Below are 17,808 nucleotides of genomic sequence, written 5' to 3'. Positions count from 1 at the left end.
ACTTACTTTGTAGACCAGGCTGGCCTCGAACTCACAGCAATCTGCCTGCCTCTGCCTCCAGAGTGCTGGGATTAAAGGCGTGGACCATCAAGCCCAGGATTAGTTCCTCCTTCTATTTTTTCTTTCTTTCTTTTTTTTTTTTTTTTTTTTTTTTTGGTTTTTCGAGACAGGGTTTCTCTGCGTAGCCTTGGCTGTCCTGGACTCGCTTTGTAGACCAGGCTGGCCTCGAACTCACAGCGATCCGCCTGCCTCTGCCTCCCGAGTGCTGGGATTAAAGGCGTGCGCCACCACTGCCACCACCGCCCGGCTAGTTCCTCCTTCTAGAAGGAATCATTCTTCTTATCTCTGGTGAAAAAAAAAAAAAAAAAAAAAAGACATATGGCTCTTTCATCAACATATGCCCGTGGTATCTGTTAGCATATCTATCAAGGTCTACCCTAGCCTCTGGCCTTCCTCAGCTTCAACTCACAAGTACATGGTACAGTCATCCTAACTGGTATCCTCCACCCCTAAACCTACCCTACTCCCCCGCCCCTTCCGATTAGTACATAACCCTGCAGTTCAACCAGTGGCTGCCTACGGCTTCTTTGCCTCTCGGCTCCTCTTCTCCTCCTCTCTCTCCTCTAATGGCCCAGTTCACTCTGAGGACCAAGTTCAGGCTACTTCTTTCTCTCCCTGTTCTGGACTCTTCCAGCTGCCGCTGGCTGTACTCTTCCTCATGTCTACACTTTGGAGCGGCCACGTCCTCATTCTCACTCACTTTTCTACTGTTCCCAATTTAAGGGCTAGAAAATAGGATTATGAAGGTTTTTTTCTTTTTCTCTCTCCCACTCCTCACTAAGGAATGTACAGCAGGAGATTAAAGGACACTCCTCTTCATCAGTTGGTGGGAGGGGCCCTTTCTCTAAGATAATGGCTTTTCTCATCTCCAATCCTAAATTCAATCTTTCAGCTTCCCATAAATGGAGAGTCTACTGTTTCCTACCGCCTGGAATCTAAACTGTTGTTCTGAGACTAGGTCTCACCGTGTAGCCTTGGCTGATGTAAAACTCACTAGATAGATGGCTGAGGGCATCCTCCTCCTTCCTGGGCTTTCTTCTTCTTCTTCTTCTTCTTCTTCTTCTTCTTCTTCTTCTTCTTCTTCTTCTTCTTCTTCTTCTTCTTCTTCTTCTTCTTCTTCTTCTTCTTCTTTTTCTTCTTCTTCTTCTTTTACATATCCTTCAGACTTTTATATTCTTAAATGGATAGGGAGAAATGGAAGCAAGAATAACAAATAGCCTTTCCACGCTGCTCAGGGACGGGTCCACACAGCGTTGTTCTTGATTCCCATCGTAAGTTCAAAGGGAAGCTTACACAATGTCCGGAGCCCTTGATGTCCTGCAGATGAAGGAGGAGGATGTCCTCAAATTCCTTGCCGCAGGAACCCACTTAGGTGGCACCAACCTTGACTTTCAGATGGAGCAACACATCTACAAAAGGAAGAGTGATGGTGTCTGCATCATAAATCTGAAGAGGACCTGGGAGAAGCTGTTGCTTGCAGCTCGGGCTATTGTTGCCATTGAGAACCCTGCCGACGTCAGTGTCATCTCCTCCAGGAGCACTGACCAGCGAGCCGTGCTGAAGTTCGCTGCGGCCACTGGAGCCACTCCCATTGCTGGCCGCTTCACACCTGGGACCTTCCCCAACCAGATCCAAGCAGCCTTCAGGGAGCCACGGCTTCTAGTGGTGACTGACCCCAGGGCTGACCACCAGCCCCTCACAGAGGCCTCTTAGGTCACCCTGTCCACCATCGCTCTGTGCAACACGGATTCTCCTCTGCGCTATGTTGACATTGCCATCCCATGCAACAACAAGGGAGCTCACTCAGTGGATCTGATGTGGAGGATGTGGCCCGGGGAGCACTCCACAGGCATGGCACTGTCTCCCATGAGCACCCATGGGAGGTTATGCCTGATCTTTACTTCGCCAGAGACCCAGAGGAGATTGAGAAGGAGGAGCAGGCTGATGCTGAGAAGGCAGTGACCAAGGAGGAATTCCAGGGTGAATGGACTGCACCAGCTCCTGAGTTCACCGCTGCACAGCCAGAGGTGGCAGACTGGTCTGAGGGTGTGCAGGTGCCCTCTGTACCCATCCAGCAGTTCCCTCCTGAGGACTGGAGCTCCCAGCCAACCACTGAGAACTGGTCAACAGCTCCCACAGCGCAGGCCACTGAGTGGGTTGGAGCCACCACTGAGTGGTCCTGAGCTGCTCTGCAGACACCTGAGCAAAGGGAGAAATGGAAGGAAAATAAAGTCTCTAAAAGTTGAAAAAAAAAAAAAAAAAAGAATAACAAATAGCAGTTAATGACATGAAAAAACATCCCTCAAAATTTACTTTGTTAGGATTCTGCTTCAGTCTGCCTACCTATGATGTCATTGCTTACCTGCCACGGGGGTGTGGCACTGCCCAGGGCCATATAAAAGGACAAACCACTGTCTGTGTGGCCCCCCCTCTCTCCCCTCTCTACTCCCTCTCTTTCTCTTCTTCTTACCCTCTCTCTACTCCCTCTTACTCTGTCTCTCTACTCTCTCTTCTTACTCTTGCTCTCTGTGTGTGTCTCTCTCTGGGGTACCCCTCCCTCTTTTCCTTCTCTCCCCATGCTCTCTTTTTGTTTTTAAACATTTATTTATTACTATATATGTGTGTATACCTGCATGCCAGAAGAGGGCATCATATTACACTACAGATGGTTGTGAGCCACCATGTAGCTGCTGGGAATTGAACTCAGGACCTCTGGAAGAGCAGACAGTGCTCTTAACCTCTGAGCCATCTCTCCAGCCCCCTCCCCATGCTCATTTAATAAACCTCATATAACATAATATCTGGTACCCTGTATCTATCATTATCTTATTCTCATATATAAAACACTTCAGTGCCCATACATTATAAGTGGGGTACAGACAAGTTCACTTGTTAAGTGCAGTCTAGGGTTGCTCTCCTGAGACAGTGGCAGAGCTCAGGACTTGAGATTGAAACAGAGGCCTTCAAACCCTAAAATATTTATTTTCCAACCATTTACAGAACAAGTTTGCCCACTACCATTCTCTATAGCTGTCCACCGGACCTTGTCCATAATGAGACATGTAAAGGACACCGTGAGTAACTGATTATATTTCAGCTTTGAGAGAGCTTGACTCAGTATGCCAAAGCCAGCCAGAATCTAATGCGGTAAACCCTGTCTTAAAAGAGGCCTGTGGGAGATAAGGGGTGGGCTGCGGAGGTAGCCCAGTTGGTACAGTGCTTGCCCAGCAGGCATGAAGCCCTTTCTGGGTCCACTCCCCACCACTGCATAAACTAAGTGTGGTAATGCACCCCTAAAATCCCAGAGCTGGGAGATGGAGGCAAGAGATTCAGACACTCAAGGCAATCCTCCAAGCTGCTCTGGGCCAGGGGAGATTTTTCTTTTCTTTCTAACTTTTGTCTGTGGGTTGGTTTTTGGTTTGGTTTTTTTTCCTTTGAGACAGGGTTTCTCTGTGTGTAGCACTGGCCGTCCTGGTGTCCTGGAACTCGCTTTCTAGACCAGGCTGACCTGAGTCAGACTCATAAAGATCGCTTTGTTTCTGACTCCCCAGTACAGGGATTAAAGGTGGGCGCCAGTACAGCTAGGCTCTTTTGGTTTTTCTTTTTCTTTCTTTCTTTCTTTTTTTTCTGTTTTTTTCGAGACAGGGTTTCTCTGTGTAGCCTTGGCTATCCTGGACTCGCTGTGTAGACCAGGCTAGCCTCGAACTCACAGTGATCCACCTGCCTCTGCCTCCCGAGTGCTGGGATCAAAGGCCTGAGCCACCAAGCCTGCCTCCTCAAGGGATTTCTTCAATGCTTTCACCTGTGCTGGAATTTCAGGCATGCTCTACCAAGCCTACCATGAGATTCTGTTTTATTTTACTTATTTATTATTTGTTGCTGTTTGTTTTTTGTTTGTCCTTGTACATACTAAACAAATACTCCCACTGAGCTGTAGTCCCCGATTTTTCTTTTTTTTTTTTTTTTAAGATTTATTTATTTATCATTATGTATACAGTACTCTGTCTGCATGTACACCTGCAGGCCAGAAGAAGGCATCAAATTATATTATAGATGGTTGTGAGCCACCATGTGATCGCTGGAAATTGAACTCAGGACCTTTGTTGTTTGTTTTTTTGCGACAGAGTTTCTCTGTGTAGCCTTGGCTGTCCTGGACTTGCTTTGTAGACCAGGCTGCCCTCGAACTCACAGCAATCTGCCTCTGCCTACCACTTGCTGGGATTACAGGTGTGCACCACTATGCCTGGCAAACTCAGGACCTTTGGAAGAGCAGCCAGTGCTCTTAACCTCTGAGCCGACTCTCCAGCCCCGATTTATCTTTTTTGTATTCACATGCTACATCTTTATCTCTTTCTCTCTCTCTCTCAATGCCTGTTAGAAATTCAATTTACATTCTACTTCTGAGGCAAGGCATGTAGCTCAGTAGTAGAGCTTTTGCCTAGCATGTGTCAGGCCCCATATCCTACCCCCAGTACCGAAAACAAAAAATCCCCCAAGCTACTACACAAAGTCTTACTCCTACTTCGTGTGGGCCCTTGCCTTGCAGTCGGTCGGCCTTGGTCAGCCTGGCTTGAAGACCATAGCATATAGGGTCTGTGGCAGGCACTATATAAAGGTGGTGCCTGGTCCTGCTTTAGGTGACAGACTGTCGTGGCCTCTGAGTCCTGGACTGGCGGTAGGAAGCTGTGTTGGTCTGGCTTCCCCTGCTTATCATCAGGGGGTCAGGAGAGGAGAGGCCTGTCAGAGCCTCGGAGGTGGGTCAGGTAGTAGTTTAGAGGCTCCTGTTCTGTCTGGCAGATGAAAAGCAAGAGCAGATACGGGAGATGGAGACCTGCTATTTCTGAGTAAAGAGGGTACTGTCGCTGGACACCCACTGATGCAGAGCTGGGGTCTACGCCAGCTGAACAGCGGTCCTCGGTACAGACCTCTGCCGTTCATTGCTCTACAGGTGGGCACTTCTTGGGTGTACAGGCACTTATGACACCAGGGCCCAAAGCTGGGCGGGGCTGAAAAGTACCCCAGTTCGTTCCCCCGCCACTGCCGCCTCACTGTCCAGGCTCATTGGTCTCTCCTGCTGTTCAGCATGGACCAGGCAAAACTTCGGGGCAATGACTTCACAGTCATTGTAGGGAATAGTGTGTTGGAGTCCAGGTACTATGAGGGGAGCCCAGCACTGCAGCCTAGGAACTTTTGGCCAGAATACCAAACTCCTGGAATACTGCTGAGCCTTGGATACCCAGCAGCAAGGTTTTGATCAAGAACTTCCCACTCTCCAGGGCACACCTTGGGGCCAGAGGAGGTAGGAGGTCCGGTTGCCTTAGGGTGGGGGCAGCTCCGGGGCAGCAATCCTCTGCTCTCCTAGCATTGCTGTCCCAGGGCTGGCCCTTTAAAGTACAGACCATGATGTCACCATAGACAGTAAGTGACGGGAGGGGCACTGCAGGCCCGGAGGATAGACTACATTTCCCAGGAACCTCTAGTGAACCACACCCCTCCCAGCAGGCGCTAACGCAAAGCAGACTATTAACCACTCCAACGCCTGATTCAAGGGGTTTTGGAAGTGTCCGGTCCGGCCTCGTTTTATGTTGAGTATGAGGCTCCTGTGGAGATGGCTTGAAGCACAGATGGCCCTGACCAAATTATGGGCCTGGCTCATGATGCTATGCCTTTGTCCTGCCAGTCCTGCCATTAGCAGGTTCCCACTCCAGCATCCTCTTCTTTCCCTACACAGTGTCCCTTTCAGAATCCCGGAGTCCATCTCTGAACTGGGGTTCGTCCCACGCTGCTTGCAGTTTTTAAAAGCTTCAGTTTGTCTAAGGACTGCGGAGTCTCCCTCCGAGGTTACCCATAAGGTCCGGTCGCTCCCTTTAAGCAGGGTGGGGACTACAGTTCCCAGCGGCCCCAAGGCCTTCCTGACGCAGGCCCCTAGTGGAGAGGAGGTGCGGGCCAGGAGGGGGGGAGGTGACTTGATGTCATCCTGAGCAGCTGGGCGGCGGGTGCCGGTGCGCAGCGAGCCGGGGCTCCCGCTGCGCTGCACCGCGCGGATCTGAGTCCAGAGATAGCTACCTAGGGTCGCGTGCTGCCGGGGCCCAGCCCAGAGTCAGCCCAGAGCCCGGCCCCTTCTGGGGCTGAGCAGAGGGCATGCTCCAGCACCTCCAGAGCCCGGGAGCGAACCCAGGAGCGCCGCCGCCCAGCCCCAGCGCCCCGAGCGGCAGAATCGCTGCTAAGGACCCTTGAACCGCCGCCCCCTCCTCCGAGGCAACCTCTAGGGGTCGGTAACCAAAGTCTGGGTTTCTGAGAAGTGAGTGTGTACCCCAATACCACCATAAGGCTTGGAGACCAGGAAGGAGCGGGATGCGGGGAGGGATGCTAGGGTCTGAAAGAGGGTGCACGAGGACAGGACCCTCATTTTTGTGTGAGTGCACCAGGATGGGAGGCATTGGTGGAGCAGGAAAGTCTCCCACAGCTGTACGGAGCTAGGGATGCTAAACAGAGTCCCATCCTGAGTAGAAGCCATAGGCCGTATTTGGGGAGGGGCTACTTTAGAGCTTAGGTCTGGAAGAAGGGAGGGACATCATTTCACCCTTGTTTCGGGGTCTAGACAGAGGATGAGGTAGAAGAAGTGAAAGAGTAACTGCAGCACCTGGGCTGTCTCTGGAAAGAACCGACCTGCTCTGTTTCTCCTGCTGACCTTTCTAACCTGACTTCTCAGAAGAGCCAGCGTGGGAACCCTGACCGGATTCTTCTGGACCCCCAGGAAAGACCTGCGCCATTGCCTTTCTACCTTGCCTGCCCCCCCAGGACTGGGCAGTTGCCAGAGGCCCTGGGGGGGGTCAGGACTGTGGTTGTGCCCCCTCCCCACCCCCACACGCTGGTCAGGATGGGTCCCAGTTAATGTGTGTGGCTTCATTCAGCTTACTTCAGACCCACAAGGAGCCCCCCTGGCTTTGAAAGGTTGACGAGCTGCCCACTGGCCATGGAGACAAAGCTCCCCCCTGCGAGTACCCCCACAAGCCCCTCCTCCCCAGGGCTGTCTCCAGTGCCACCACCAGACAAGGTAGATGGCTTCTCGCGCCGGTCCCTCCGCAGGGCTCGGCCCAGACGCTCACACAGCTCTTCTCAGTTCCGCTATCAGAGCAACCAACAAGAGCTCACTCCACTCCCCCTGCTCAAAGGTGAGCTGTTGCTGGCTCCTAGGGTACTTGAGGCCAGAGGGAACCCCAGTGGGGAGGACCAAGGGAGAAACAGCTGCCAGGAAGTTTGGATACCCCTCTTAGGCTAGGAACTCCATTGGAACTGACCCCCCAGTCTCCAGTCCTGTGCTGACGCATGGCCTGACTGGCCTGTCATCTTTGGAGGTGGGGCATCTGGAAGTGGTGCCAGGGGCAGGCAAGGGCCAAGGGTGGGGCACACAGCCTAGGTTTCAGGAGGCTACTATCAGCCAAAGCAGCTGCCTAGCCCCTGGGCCAGGCGCTTGGCACCATTCCTGTGATCGCCACATACCCCCAACCTCACTCCTGCCCTGCTTTCTAACTTCTGGCTCATAGATCCATCCATGTGCAAAGGGAGATAGTGGCTGTCCTGGGGTGAGGGATGCCTGTGTATCCAGGATTTGTGATCTTGCTTTAAAGTCATGAGGGCTCTGGTATTGGATGGGACCACCTTCCTACTCCCAGACTCCCAGGAGTGAAGGGTGGGACTAGAATTGCTTGCTAGGTGTACCAGAGTACCTTGTATGAGAGGCAGCTGAAGCTTCCTGGAAAGTCAGCCTGAGGGGTGAGGAGATCCACCCCTGTCCAGAGTCCTGGCAGCTGTGGTCCAGGCTGTCTCCCTCTCCCTACCCCCCAGATGTGCCAGCCTCTGAATTGCATGACTTGCTAAGCCGGAAACTGGCCCAATGTGGGGTGATGTTTGACTTCTTGGACTGTGTGGCCGACCTCAAAGGGAAGGAGGTGAAGCGTGCAGCCCTCAATGAGCTGGTGGAATGTGTGGGGAGCACCCGGGGTGTCCTCATCGAGCCTGTCTACCCAGACATCATCCGCATGGTAAGCACAGTGCCCAGCCTGGGGCGGGGTATGACAAGAATTCTCTCTGGCCCCCTCTAGGACCCCTGTGGGAAGAATTAATCTTGGCCTCGGGCTATGCTTCCATCTTCACTGAGCCCCACTGCTGCACCAGTGGGAGCTGGGCCTAGGGCATCTGTCCTCCTCCTACTTGTCCTCCATGGGGCGAGTCCATGAAACCCTCTCTCAAAGTCCATCTGGAAACTCTCTGGCCCTGAATGCCTGGGGACTTCTGCTTTCACCTCTCCCATCGCCTCTGAATCATATCCACGTAGGGAAGTGTCAGACCTCTGTATTGCGTGTTCAGGTGGAGATTCCCAGAGAAGTGAGCTGCTTGCTGGGGAGTAGTAGGTCAGTCCAGGAGAACTGGATGAGCAAAGGGCTGGTGGTAAAACTCAGTGCCAGGCCTCAGGTTCAAGCCCCCGCCCCCCCACTCAGGGTACCTAGAAAGTGCTCGACCTGGTGTTGCATGCCTGTAATCCTAGTTATTTAAGAAGCTGAGGGAGGAGGGCCACAAGGTCACTGCCTGCCTGGGATAGAACTTTGAGAGTTGGTTCCCAAGACTTCTGCCTCTATGGTCTCATCTTTAAAGAACCCCCCATCCTCCCCTCTAGATATCAGTAAATATCTTCCGGACCCTGCCACCCAGTGAGAACCCTGAATTTGACCCTGAAGAAGATGAGCCCAACCTTGAACCTTCCTGGCCACATCTACAGGTGGGAAGGGCTGGGGACCAGGGTCTGTATTTCAGAGTAGATTGGAGGGTGGGGGGGGGGAGGCTGTATAGGCCCCGACTGTTGGCTATGAGCTGCAGGGTAAGGGAAGTGGCAAGGCTGTAATTAAACTCACCTCCTGGTCTGTCTTCTACTCCCAGCTGGTATATGAGTTTTTCCTGCGTTTCTTGGAGAGTCCAGACTTCCAGCCCTCTGTGGCCAAGAGATACGTGGATCAAAAGTTTGTCCTGATGGTGACTTGGGGAGCCCAGGCTGGGTGGTACCGTACAGCAGGCACAGGCTCTCTGAGGGACATGGGGGATAGGCTGGGGGCGGGGGGGAAACGGGTTGACATCTGGTCTTATCTTACCCTGACCCTGGGTCCTGCAGCTCCTGGAGCTATTTGACAGTGAGGACCCCCGGGAACGTGAGTACCTCAAGACCATCTTGCATCGGGTGTACGGCAAGTTCCTGGGTCTCCGAGCCTATATCCGCAAACAGTGCAACCATATCTTCCTCCGGTGCGTGCCTGCTGCCTACCTAGCAGAGACCTGGGAGGGAGGCAAAGAAGGAGGGAGCTGCTGGGACTCCCGGGCTATATGTTTAATGTAGTATCAATTATACAAAGCCTGTGAAGTCAGCAGAGAATGAGTATTCATTTCCATTTTACAGATGAGGAAATAGAGGCCAGCTAAGTAGTGTAGAGGGAGCCAGGTGTGGTGGCGCACGCCTTTAATCCCAGCCCTCAGGAGGAAGAAGCAGGCAGATCTCTGTGAGTTCGAGGCCAGCCTGGTCTACATGGTCCAGGACAGCCAAGGCTACACAGAGAAACAAAAGCAGTGTAGCAGGAAGAGGGCAGCTCTGTGGAATCTAGGATCTAGATCTTCTGACCCTTATCTGCCTGTAATGAGAAGCTCCTTCTACAAATAAGTACTGAGCACCTTACCCATTGGACACTGGGCGCCCCTTGGTTCCAGTATTTGGGTGAACTTGGGCAAGTCCTTAAGACTCTCTGCTTGCTTCATCCTTTGAAGTTGGCATACTGCCTGTGCTAATGTGGGGCCACTCTCCAGATGAAGCCAGATGGGCCTCCAAAGCCCCTGGCCTGAGGTGGGGCCCCTGAAACATTAGCTGTTGTTTCTAGTGATAAAATAGAGAAGCTGTGGTCATGTTGTCCAGGAGCTCAGCGTGCATTAGCCTCCCCACTTAGGAACTCTAAGGGAGCACTCCTGTGGGTTGGGCAAAGTTCGACAGCGGTGTGGGGTGAGTTGGGGTGGCTGGCGGGAAGGTTGATAGCGAGCTGGCCTTGGCCCAATGCTCCCACCCTCCAGACTCTCCCACTCTCTGTCCTCCTTCTGCAGGTTCATCTATGAGCTGGAGCACTTCAACGGTGTGGCTGAGCTGCTGGAGATCTTAGGGAGGTAATTCTTCTTGGGCTTTGGCTGTAGCTGGGGTTTCTGATAGGAGGGCCTGAGGGCCTGATTGGCTGAGCCCTGCTCCTCTTTTCTGTCCACTCCAAAGCATCATCAATGGCTTTGCGCTGCCCCTGAAGACTGAGCACAAGCAGTTCCTGGTTCGAGTCCTGATCCCCTTGCACTCTGTCAAGTCACTGTCTGTTTTTCATGCCCAGGTGAGCCCCAGGCCCGGCCCTGCAGCAGTAGCTGCTGCTGCTGACACTCAGGACTGCCTGTGGGGCCAGGAAGTCAGATTGACGCTCACTGAATCATATCTTATTCCCGAGTCTCTACTAATTCAGTCTCCTCTACCTGAGAGCTGACCTCAGACACCAGCTCTGTGCCTCTCCAGCACTCAGAGCCTGGTGCCTTCTAAGTCCAAAGCAGCAGTAAGTGCTCAGTAAACAAGAGTGTGAAGGCAGTAATGAGCGAGTGCCTGGCACGCTGTCCTGGGTAGCTAGTTCTTGGCTCCCAGCCCCTCCTGACCTTGGCTCCTTCTTTCCACCCTGGTCCTGCAGCTGGCATACTGTGTGGTGCAGTTCCTGGAGAAGGATGCCACCTTGACAGAGCATGTGAGTACCTTGGAGGGAAGGTGGGCCCCTCACTCTGCTGGTCTGACCCCTCTTCCACCCTATAGGTTATTCGGGGGCTCCTCAAATACTGGCCTAAAACCTGCACCCAGAAGGAGGTATGATGGGTTCTCCCAACCTCGACAGTGGGTGGGAGGGCTCAGCTTCTGGAAGCAGAGCAAGTGTGTGTTTTGGAGGAATGTGAGATGCTGCCCTGTCCTCTCCCCAGGTGATGTTCCTGGGGGAGATGGAAGAGATTCTTGATGTCATTGAGCCCTCCCAGTTTGTGAAGATTCAGGAGCCCCTCTTCAAGCAGGTGGCTCGCTGTGTCTCCAGTCCCCATTTCCAGGTATGTGACAAAGGCAGGTGGGGTCAGGGAAGGGACCTGCCTAGCATGGTTTCTCAGTTGGCCTAAACCAGCCCCCTAACCCCTCAGATTCTCTTTTAGCCCTACGCCTGATAATAGGAAGATGCTGGCCTTAGGGTCATGAGACCTAGGTCAGACCTCAGATCTATCGTCTACTGGCCGAGAGGCCTTGGGAAAATCACTATCTAAGTAGGTTTCCTTGACTATAAAATGGGTCAGCAATAGTCTCTTTATAGAGTAGTGGCAGGAACAAGAGCTCAGAGTTGTACATACATTAGGGAAACTGACCCAGAGTGGGCTGCAGAACTGTTAGCCCCTTTCTTCTTTTCTTGGTAACGTTAGACTTCATTGGTCCTACTCTCTGGCTAGAAGGCTCAGTTCCCCATGCTAGCCTATACTCACTCACACTCTTAGGAGCCATAACCTGGTAGAAGTTAGTTCTTCATCATGATGGCTCTGGTATTTCCTGTTTTTTTTTTGTTTTGGTTTGGTTTTTTGAGACAAGAGTCCTGGCCGTCCTGGACCTTCTTTGTAGACCAGGCTGAAGATCCACCTGCCTCTGCCTCCCAAGTGCTGGAATTACAGGCGTGCGTCACCACGCCCGGCAGTATTCCACTTTTAAGACACCTTGAGGTTCAGGACTTATTTTGTTCTGACAACAGATGGTGGAGATGGGTATTCTTAGCCCCATTCACACAGCAGGCAGCTGAGGCTGAGACATTGAATGCCTCACCAAGGCCGCACACGTGCTGCAGGCAGCGGGCTCTGGAGGAGTCACACTGCCCATGTCTTTCCTCCGTTTTTCTCCAGTGCATCAGATAAACCCTCAAGATGGGGTTTGGAGATCAGGGGGTTTGGGGTAAGGATGAAAAACAGACCTTGCACACCCAAAAGCCACTACTGGGCCCTTTCTATTCTTTCACCTGCCCAGGTTGCAGAGCGGGCTCTGTATTTCTGGAACAATGAGTACATCCTGAGCCTCATTGAGGACAACTGCCACACTGTGCTGCCTGCGGTATTTGGGACCCTATACCAAGTGTCCAAGGAGCACTGGAATCAGTGAGTGCTCAAGTTTTGTCCAACCCTTGAAGACAAGACATCACAGCTAGTCCAGCCCCTGGGGCCACTCCTAGTTGAACAGAGAGCCAACGTCAGGTCGCCAAAGGGAGTTAAAAGAGCAGGGAAACGGGCAGTGTTCAGGGACAAGCAGAATGCACTAATCTCCTCACACCTCTCCTTGACTGTGCCAGAACCATCGTTTCCCTGATCTACAATGTGCTCAAGACTTTCATGGAGATGAATGGAAAGCTGTTCGATGAGCTTACAGCCTCCTACAAGCTGGAGAAACAGCAGTGAGTACTGGGCAGGAGGTGAGCCACTGGGGAGGGACAGAAAAGTAAGGAGTCAGACCCTCAGGCTGCAGGGAGTATGAAGAGGACCCGTCCTGGTGTGGTCAGCCTCACTGTTTCCAGCAGCGAGCTAGAGCTGTCCTGTGCAGGTGCGGCTGCCCACTGCACCCCCAGCCCTTCTTTTCAGTACTCATGCCCACTGGCTGCTCTGACTCCCCTGTACCAATGCCTCAGTCAGGGCAGCTCACAGCCCAGCTCTTCCTCTCCTCTCTCTCCTCACCTCTTTTCTAAGCAGAGGGTTTCCACAGAGTCCCAGTCACTTACAGTAGGGTGGCGGAGAGGCAGATCAGACTGCTGGCTGCCAGAAGAGGAAGAGCTGCCTCACCCTCTCTCCCCAGGGAGCAGCAGAAAGCCCAGGAGCGTCAGGAGCTATGGCGAGGCTTGGAGGAGCTGCGGCTACGCCGGCTACAGGGGACCCAAGGGGCCAAGGAAGCCCCTGTCCCTCGGCCTACACCCCAGGTGGCGACCAGTGGGGGTCAGAGCTAGACAAATCTAGAAAGGGAGAAGCTAAACCCAGAGCTATCAGCCCCTCCATCCCTTCTGCCCAGGGGCCCCGTGAAGCCCATGCCTCCCCGTGGCCTTGCCAGAATGGCTCTAGGACTCCCTGCCAGCCCCATGGGAACAGCTTTCATGGGGGTGGGGGGGCAGGACAAGAAGGCAAGATGGTAGTCTTGGCAGCAGAACTCTCAGGCCTTTGTGGCAAGATTCTGGCAAGGGTAGACCAGGGCAAGTGTACTACTGGGAAGCTGCCATCAGGGATCCTCCCCTGCCCCACACAGCTGGGCTCCAGGCTGCAGCTGGACTCTTCCCCCTGCTCCTGGCCTGGGGCATGGGCACTCAGCACCTGGCTTGGCCTTTCTCAGCTGGCCAGGGCCTTCTTCATCCCCACCATGGGGGCACAGTCTATTCATCTGCCCAGCTCACCCTCAATAAGACACTGTCCAGGGACATCCTTCTCTCCTCTCCTTTGCCCTGTACTTCACTTCCTTGTCCCCTTTTTATTTATTGGGCAGAGGGAGGGGTGAGGGCACAGGCAAGAAGAGATTCACATTGTCCTGGGGCAGGGGGGGGTCACAGTAATCATGGTCTGCCCCCTTCACCTGGCTAGGGGGCAGACTTAATAAAGAGAGAAACTCAAACATTGCTTGCTTTATTGAGGACAAGAGTGCAGGAAAGCATAGCAATGAGACTGCGTAGGCGGCCAGGTAAAAGGCAGCGAAACCTCATCTTCACAGACTCTAAAGAGGGTCGGAGCCGAAGGAGCGCCCTCATCCTGTAGCATATCAGTGGCAGGACTGGAGCCTGAGCCCTTCAGGACTAATAGCGGGAAAGACGGCACATGTCACATTGGCAGGCCCTGGCAGTGAAGATCTCAAGCTCCCCTCGCTGGTTCCCCACGCAGTGCAGCCACACCCTCACCTGTTGGAGAAGGGACCCAAGTTTGTTCCCATTCCTTCCCACCCTGGGTCCCCACCCTCATGTCCCCATCAGGCTCAGGCCCCTCACCTTTTTAAGACTGCTGATGGTGCAGCACTGAGAGACAGAGGTGATGTTGTGCCGGTAGCCACTAGCCACCAGCACAGAGTACCGAGAAGGGAAGGCACTAGATTCACAGTGTCCTACACACGCCTGTGCCACATGGGAGCCCTGGCAAGTGCCCTGGCGGTCACTTCGCACTGTCACATTGAAGGCTGGAAAGAGATAAGCATGCAGCCTGTGAAGGCTGTGCTGGCTGGGGTTACCTTCATTTCCAGCCTGCAGTTCAGTGGGATACCTCTGCTCTTGTTCCCAATCCACTCTCCCAGCAGAGTTACTCACGGTGCAAGTGGCAGCCTGGGATGGCTGCCTCCCGACCATGGCTTTCAGTGACTGCCAGGCCCAGCAAGCAGAGAAGCAGGACTCGTGGTGCCATGGGCATCTGAAATGGAGTGGGTGGGAGGCGGAGGCCTTTGAAGGTGTGCCCCTCCACAGCAAGCCAGCCTGCTGGGTCTTCTGCCTGGGTGGTGCTGTCTGCCCTCTCTGCCTTGGGCAGGAACGTGTGGGGTATTTGCCTCCCTGCTTGGGCTACTCTGGAAGGGCATGAGCAGCCACTTCTGGGTGGGACTTGTGCAGCATCCTCCTGAGCAGACTTACCCCTGGAATACCCCTCACCATCTGGGGTGCAAACCTCTTCCCCTAGCCGGGTGCCACTTTGGCACACCACCCGCCTGCCCTCCCTCCTGTTCTGCTTCAGCAGCTTACCCGTCCAGCAGAAACAGGGCTGTAGACTCCCAGTGCCTCCTGCTGGTCTCCAAACTGGTGCTGGGCTTGCCAGGCTTTTATTTGCGGGTGCTTTAGAGCCACGCCTTCCTAGGTATCAGCTTTCAGGCCCCTCCTAGCCCGAAGCCTTTGCACAGTCCCACCTGGAGATCAGGATCTGAGGTTTCTTCAGAGGGCAGTCTCTGCTGACATTTCCTTTCTCCAGAAGGCTGTCTAGCATAGAGTACTGGAGGGAGTGAGGCAAGCCCAGGAGTGCCCCAGTGACACACTCTGTAAGCTTTGGCAAGACTCTGCCCTGATCAGCCATTCTGTGTGAAAACTACCATCCTCAGCCCTGATGCCTATCTGCCTTTTAGTGACTGCAAAGGAATGGGGTTGAAAATGTCTTTTCCTTTAAAAGATAATCTCATGCATCCCAGAGGCAATCTCTGGGATCCTCCTTCTGATCCTCCTGCCTCTACCTCCCAAGTCCTGATGTCACAGTCATGAGCCACCATTCACCAAGGGTGAAGCCCAGGGCCTTGTCCATGCTAGGGAGGCACTCCACCAATGGGGTTACGCCCCAGCCCAAGAACATGATTCTTGTGTTCAAGGGGCACTCCACTAGCTGTGCTTGGTTGCAGACTAGGGTAGGTTTATTTCAGGCCCCCAGGCCCTGTGAATGCTTTCTCATTGTATGGCAGCTGCAGAGTGAAAGTCTGATTCTTGGAATAACAGGGACCTGTCTCCATAGAAGCAGAGCTGGACTCCAACCTCAGTAGATCTGAGTCCAGCTCTGGCTACACAGGAAAGGTTACCCACTAAAAGTCACATTCAGATAACCTACTACCTACCCATGGTGTTGAATGACCCAGGACAAGAATGGGACATGTTGAGGGCTGTGGATGTGGTTCAGCGGCACAGCACTTGCCTAGCAGCTCAAGGTTTTGGGTTCATCTCTCTTTAGCACCATTAAAAAAAAAAATCTCAATGAGGTAGTGCATGCTTGTGATCCAAGCACTTGGGAGGTAGAAGCAGGAAGAGTTCTGTGAGTTCAAGGAAAGCCTGGTCTACAAAGAGACCAGGACGGCCAAAGCTGTACAGAAAAAAACCCTGTCTTGAAAAACCAACAAACCAAAACAACACACACACACACACACACACACACACACACACACACACACACACCCCAAAAAACTAAACAATAACAAAAACCTTAGTCAACATTAGCTGGAAGTTGGCTAAGGGCCCAGCCCAGAAGGTCTATGGTGACAAGAGGCAGCCCCTCAGACCATGGGCACACTCAGAAGAGTGGCATAGTCCACAGCTGCCAGAGCTCAAGGCTTCCTCAGAGCTCTTCAAATCCTACCTCTTGTTTTCCAGATGAGAATAAAGGGCCACAGAGGTCCTCTGCTTAGATAGTCCAAGTCGGTATGAGCACTGAGATCTCCAGGCTTTGGAGCTGTGCCCAGCAGCAGCAGCTGTCAGTCAAGTTATGCTTTGGATCGTAGGACAAAATAACAAACAGGATTTGGGAGAAACCAGCAGTGCCATGTTGCTCACATGCTCATCCTTACACCCTTGCTTGCCTTTTGGTGCTGGCTCCTTGCTCAGGTCCCAGGTCCTTGGTTGCCTGGCCTCTCAGAGAGCACCATACCTCTCTTCCTTTTCCCTATCAAAGGTAGAGGCAGCCAAGCAAAGGGACTCAGAGGGACTTCAGCACTCTAGACCGACTTCCCCTTAGGACCCCTCTGGCATGAGACAGGCAAATGGCTATTTAAAGACCTGAGGCAGTCCATTCTAATATTGGACTTCACTAAAAGTTAAAAAGCTAAATGGAGTTTTTCTAAATTTTCATCCATTATTCTTGAGGCCACATAAGCCCAAGATGCATCTCTAGATGGCCGTTTAGGTGAAGAAAGGGCTTGGGTACCTTGGTCTTTTCCAGGGGTGCTAACTTGCCCTGGTTTCCAGTTACATTGATGAACTAGTTAGTCTGTGTTCCTGTCAAAGAACCAGAGAGATAAGCAGGCAGGGAGCATTTTACATTCCAGGCACTATCCTTTTGGGCCAAACCAAATAAGGAAGAGACAGTTTCCTTGAGGGCAGTGGGGCTCAGGCCAGCAAACCTTGTGTGACCCTACTCCCTGACCCTGGTAAAGAGCCCTAAGAGCTGAGGGCAGGTGCACATCTCTTGCGGTTCATAACACGTGACTTAGGGGGATGGGGAGGCCATGGCTGCTTCTCTGTTCTCTCTGATGCTCTAATTCACCAAGTTTAATCAATAATCCATCATGAGCAACTACTGGCATTAGAAACCTAAGTACTAGAGACAAAAGACATAGGCTTTGGGGCAGTAAAATTCTTTCTTTAGTGTTTTTGTTTTTGTTTTGTTTTTAATAAAATTACATTATTTTTTATTTAAAAAAATTTTTTTTTATTTTTTGGTTTTTCGAGACAGGTTTCTCTGTGTAGCCTTGGCTGTCCTGGACTCACTTGAAGACCAGGCTGGCCTCGAACTCACAAAATCCACCTACCTCTGCCTCCCAAGTGCTAAGATTAAAGGTGTGCGCCACCACGCCCGGCTAAATTACATTTTATTTTGTGTGAATATGCAAGCCATGGTGCATGTATGGAGGCTGAACTCAGGTTTGGCTGCAGATGCTTTATCCACCAAGCCACCTTGTTGGCCCTTCTCAGTGCTGTTTTGCTTTGTTTTTCTAATTATGAAGAGAGGGTGGTGTGTGCAAGTTTCTGCAGAAGCCAGAAGAATGTTGGAGTTACAGGTTACTGTGGATTGCTTGACTCAGGTGCTGAGAACTAAACTCAGGTCCTCTGCAATAGCAGTATGTACTCTTAACTACCATCTCTCCAGTTCCATCCTTAGTGTCTCAAATAGGAAAAAACAACAGGATAAACTCACATGAGGATTCAG

The 17,808-nt window shown here is 52.4% G+C and overlaps 2 protein-coding genes and 1 pseudogene across 2 annotated transcripts; 2 read left to right on the top strand and 1 right to left on the bottom strand.

Moving 5' to 3' along the window:
• The first annotated feature begins 1,345 nt into the window (after positions 1 to 1,345).
• Positions 1,346 to 2,326, top strand: LOC127190012 (40S ribosomal protein SA-like; annotated as a pseudogene).
• A 3,685-nt stretch (positions 2,327 to 6,011) lies between these two features.
• On the top strand, positions 6,012 to 13,710 carry Ppp2r5b (protein phosphatase 2 regulatory subunit B'beta). The gene is made up of 14 exons (XM_051145959.1): positions 6,012 to 6,331; positions 6,662 to 7,235; positions 7,909 to 8,105; positions 8,738 to 8,839; positions 8,998 to 9,090; positions 9,227 to 9,357; positions 10,198 to 10,257; positions 10,358 to 10,466; positions 10,809 to 10,862; positions 10,928 to 10,978; positions 11,089 to 11,208; positions 12,158 to 12,285; positions 12,477 to 12,578; positions 12,974 to 13,710. Exons 2-14 carry the CDS (start codon positions 7,037 to 7,039, stop codon positions 13,119 to 13,121), a joined length of 1,494 nt encoding a protein of 497 aa, XP_051001916.1. The 5' UTR covers positions 6,012 to 6,331; positions 6,662 to 7,036; the 3' UTR covers positions 13,122 to 13,710.
• Positions 13,711 to 13,784: 74 nt separating this feature from the next.
• Gpha2 (glycoprotein hormone subunit alpha 2) lies at positions 13,785 to 14,584 on the bottom strand. The gene is made up of 3 exons (XM_051145961.1): positions 14,454 to 14,584; positions 14,142 to 14,326; positions 13,785 to 14,054 (listed from the first exon to the last, which is right to left on the bottom strand). Exons 1-3 carry the CDS (start codon positions 14,551 to 14,553, stop codon positions 13,953 to 13,955), a joined length of 387 nt encoding a protein of 128 aa, XP_051001918.1. The 5' UTR covers positions 14,554 to 14,584; the 3' UTR covers positions 13,785 to 13,952.
• Positions 14,585 to 17,808: the final 3,224 nt, after the last annotated feature.

This window comes from Acomys russatus, chromosome 5 (assembly GCF_903995435.1).
Source record: "Acomys russatus chromosome 5, mAcoRus1.1, whole genome shotgun sequence".
NCBI classification, from domain to species: Eukaryota; Metazoa; Chordata; class Mammalia; order Rodentia; family Muridae; genus Acomys; species Acomys russatus.
This window is presented reverse-complemented; position numbering and strand designations above follow the sequence as displayed.

Coding starts and splice junctions, on each gene's coding strand:
- Ppp2r5b (XM_051145959.1), top strand. CDS start 7,037: ATGGAGACAAAGCTCCCCCCTGCGAGTACCCCCACAAGCCCCTCCTCC. Junction 11,209..12,157: donor TCTCCAGTCCCCATTTCCAG/GTATGTGACAAA, acceptor TCACCTGCCCAG/GTTGCAGAGCGGGCTCTGTA. Junction 12,286..12,476: donor TCCAAGGAGCACTGGAATCA/GTGAGTGCTCAA, acceptor TGACTGTGCCAG/AACCATCGTTTCCCTGATCT.
- Gpha2 (XM_051145961.1), bottom strand. CDS start 14,553: ATGCCCATGGCACCACGAGTCCTGCTTCTCTGCTTGCTGGGCCTGGCA. Junction 14,327..14,453: donor CCCAGGCTGCCACTTGCACC/GTGAGTAACTCT, acceptor ATCTCTTTCCAG/CCTTCAATGTGACAGTGCGA. Junction 14,055..14,141: donor CCATCAGCAGTCTTAAAAAG/GTGAGGGGCCTG, acceptor CTTCTCCAACAG/GTGAGGGTGTGGCTGCACTG.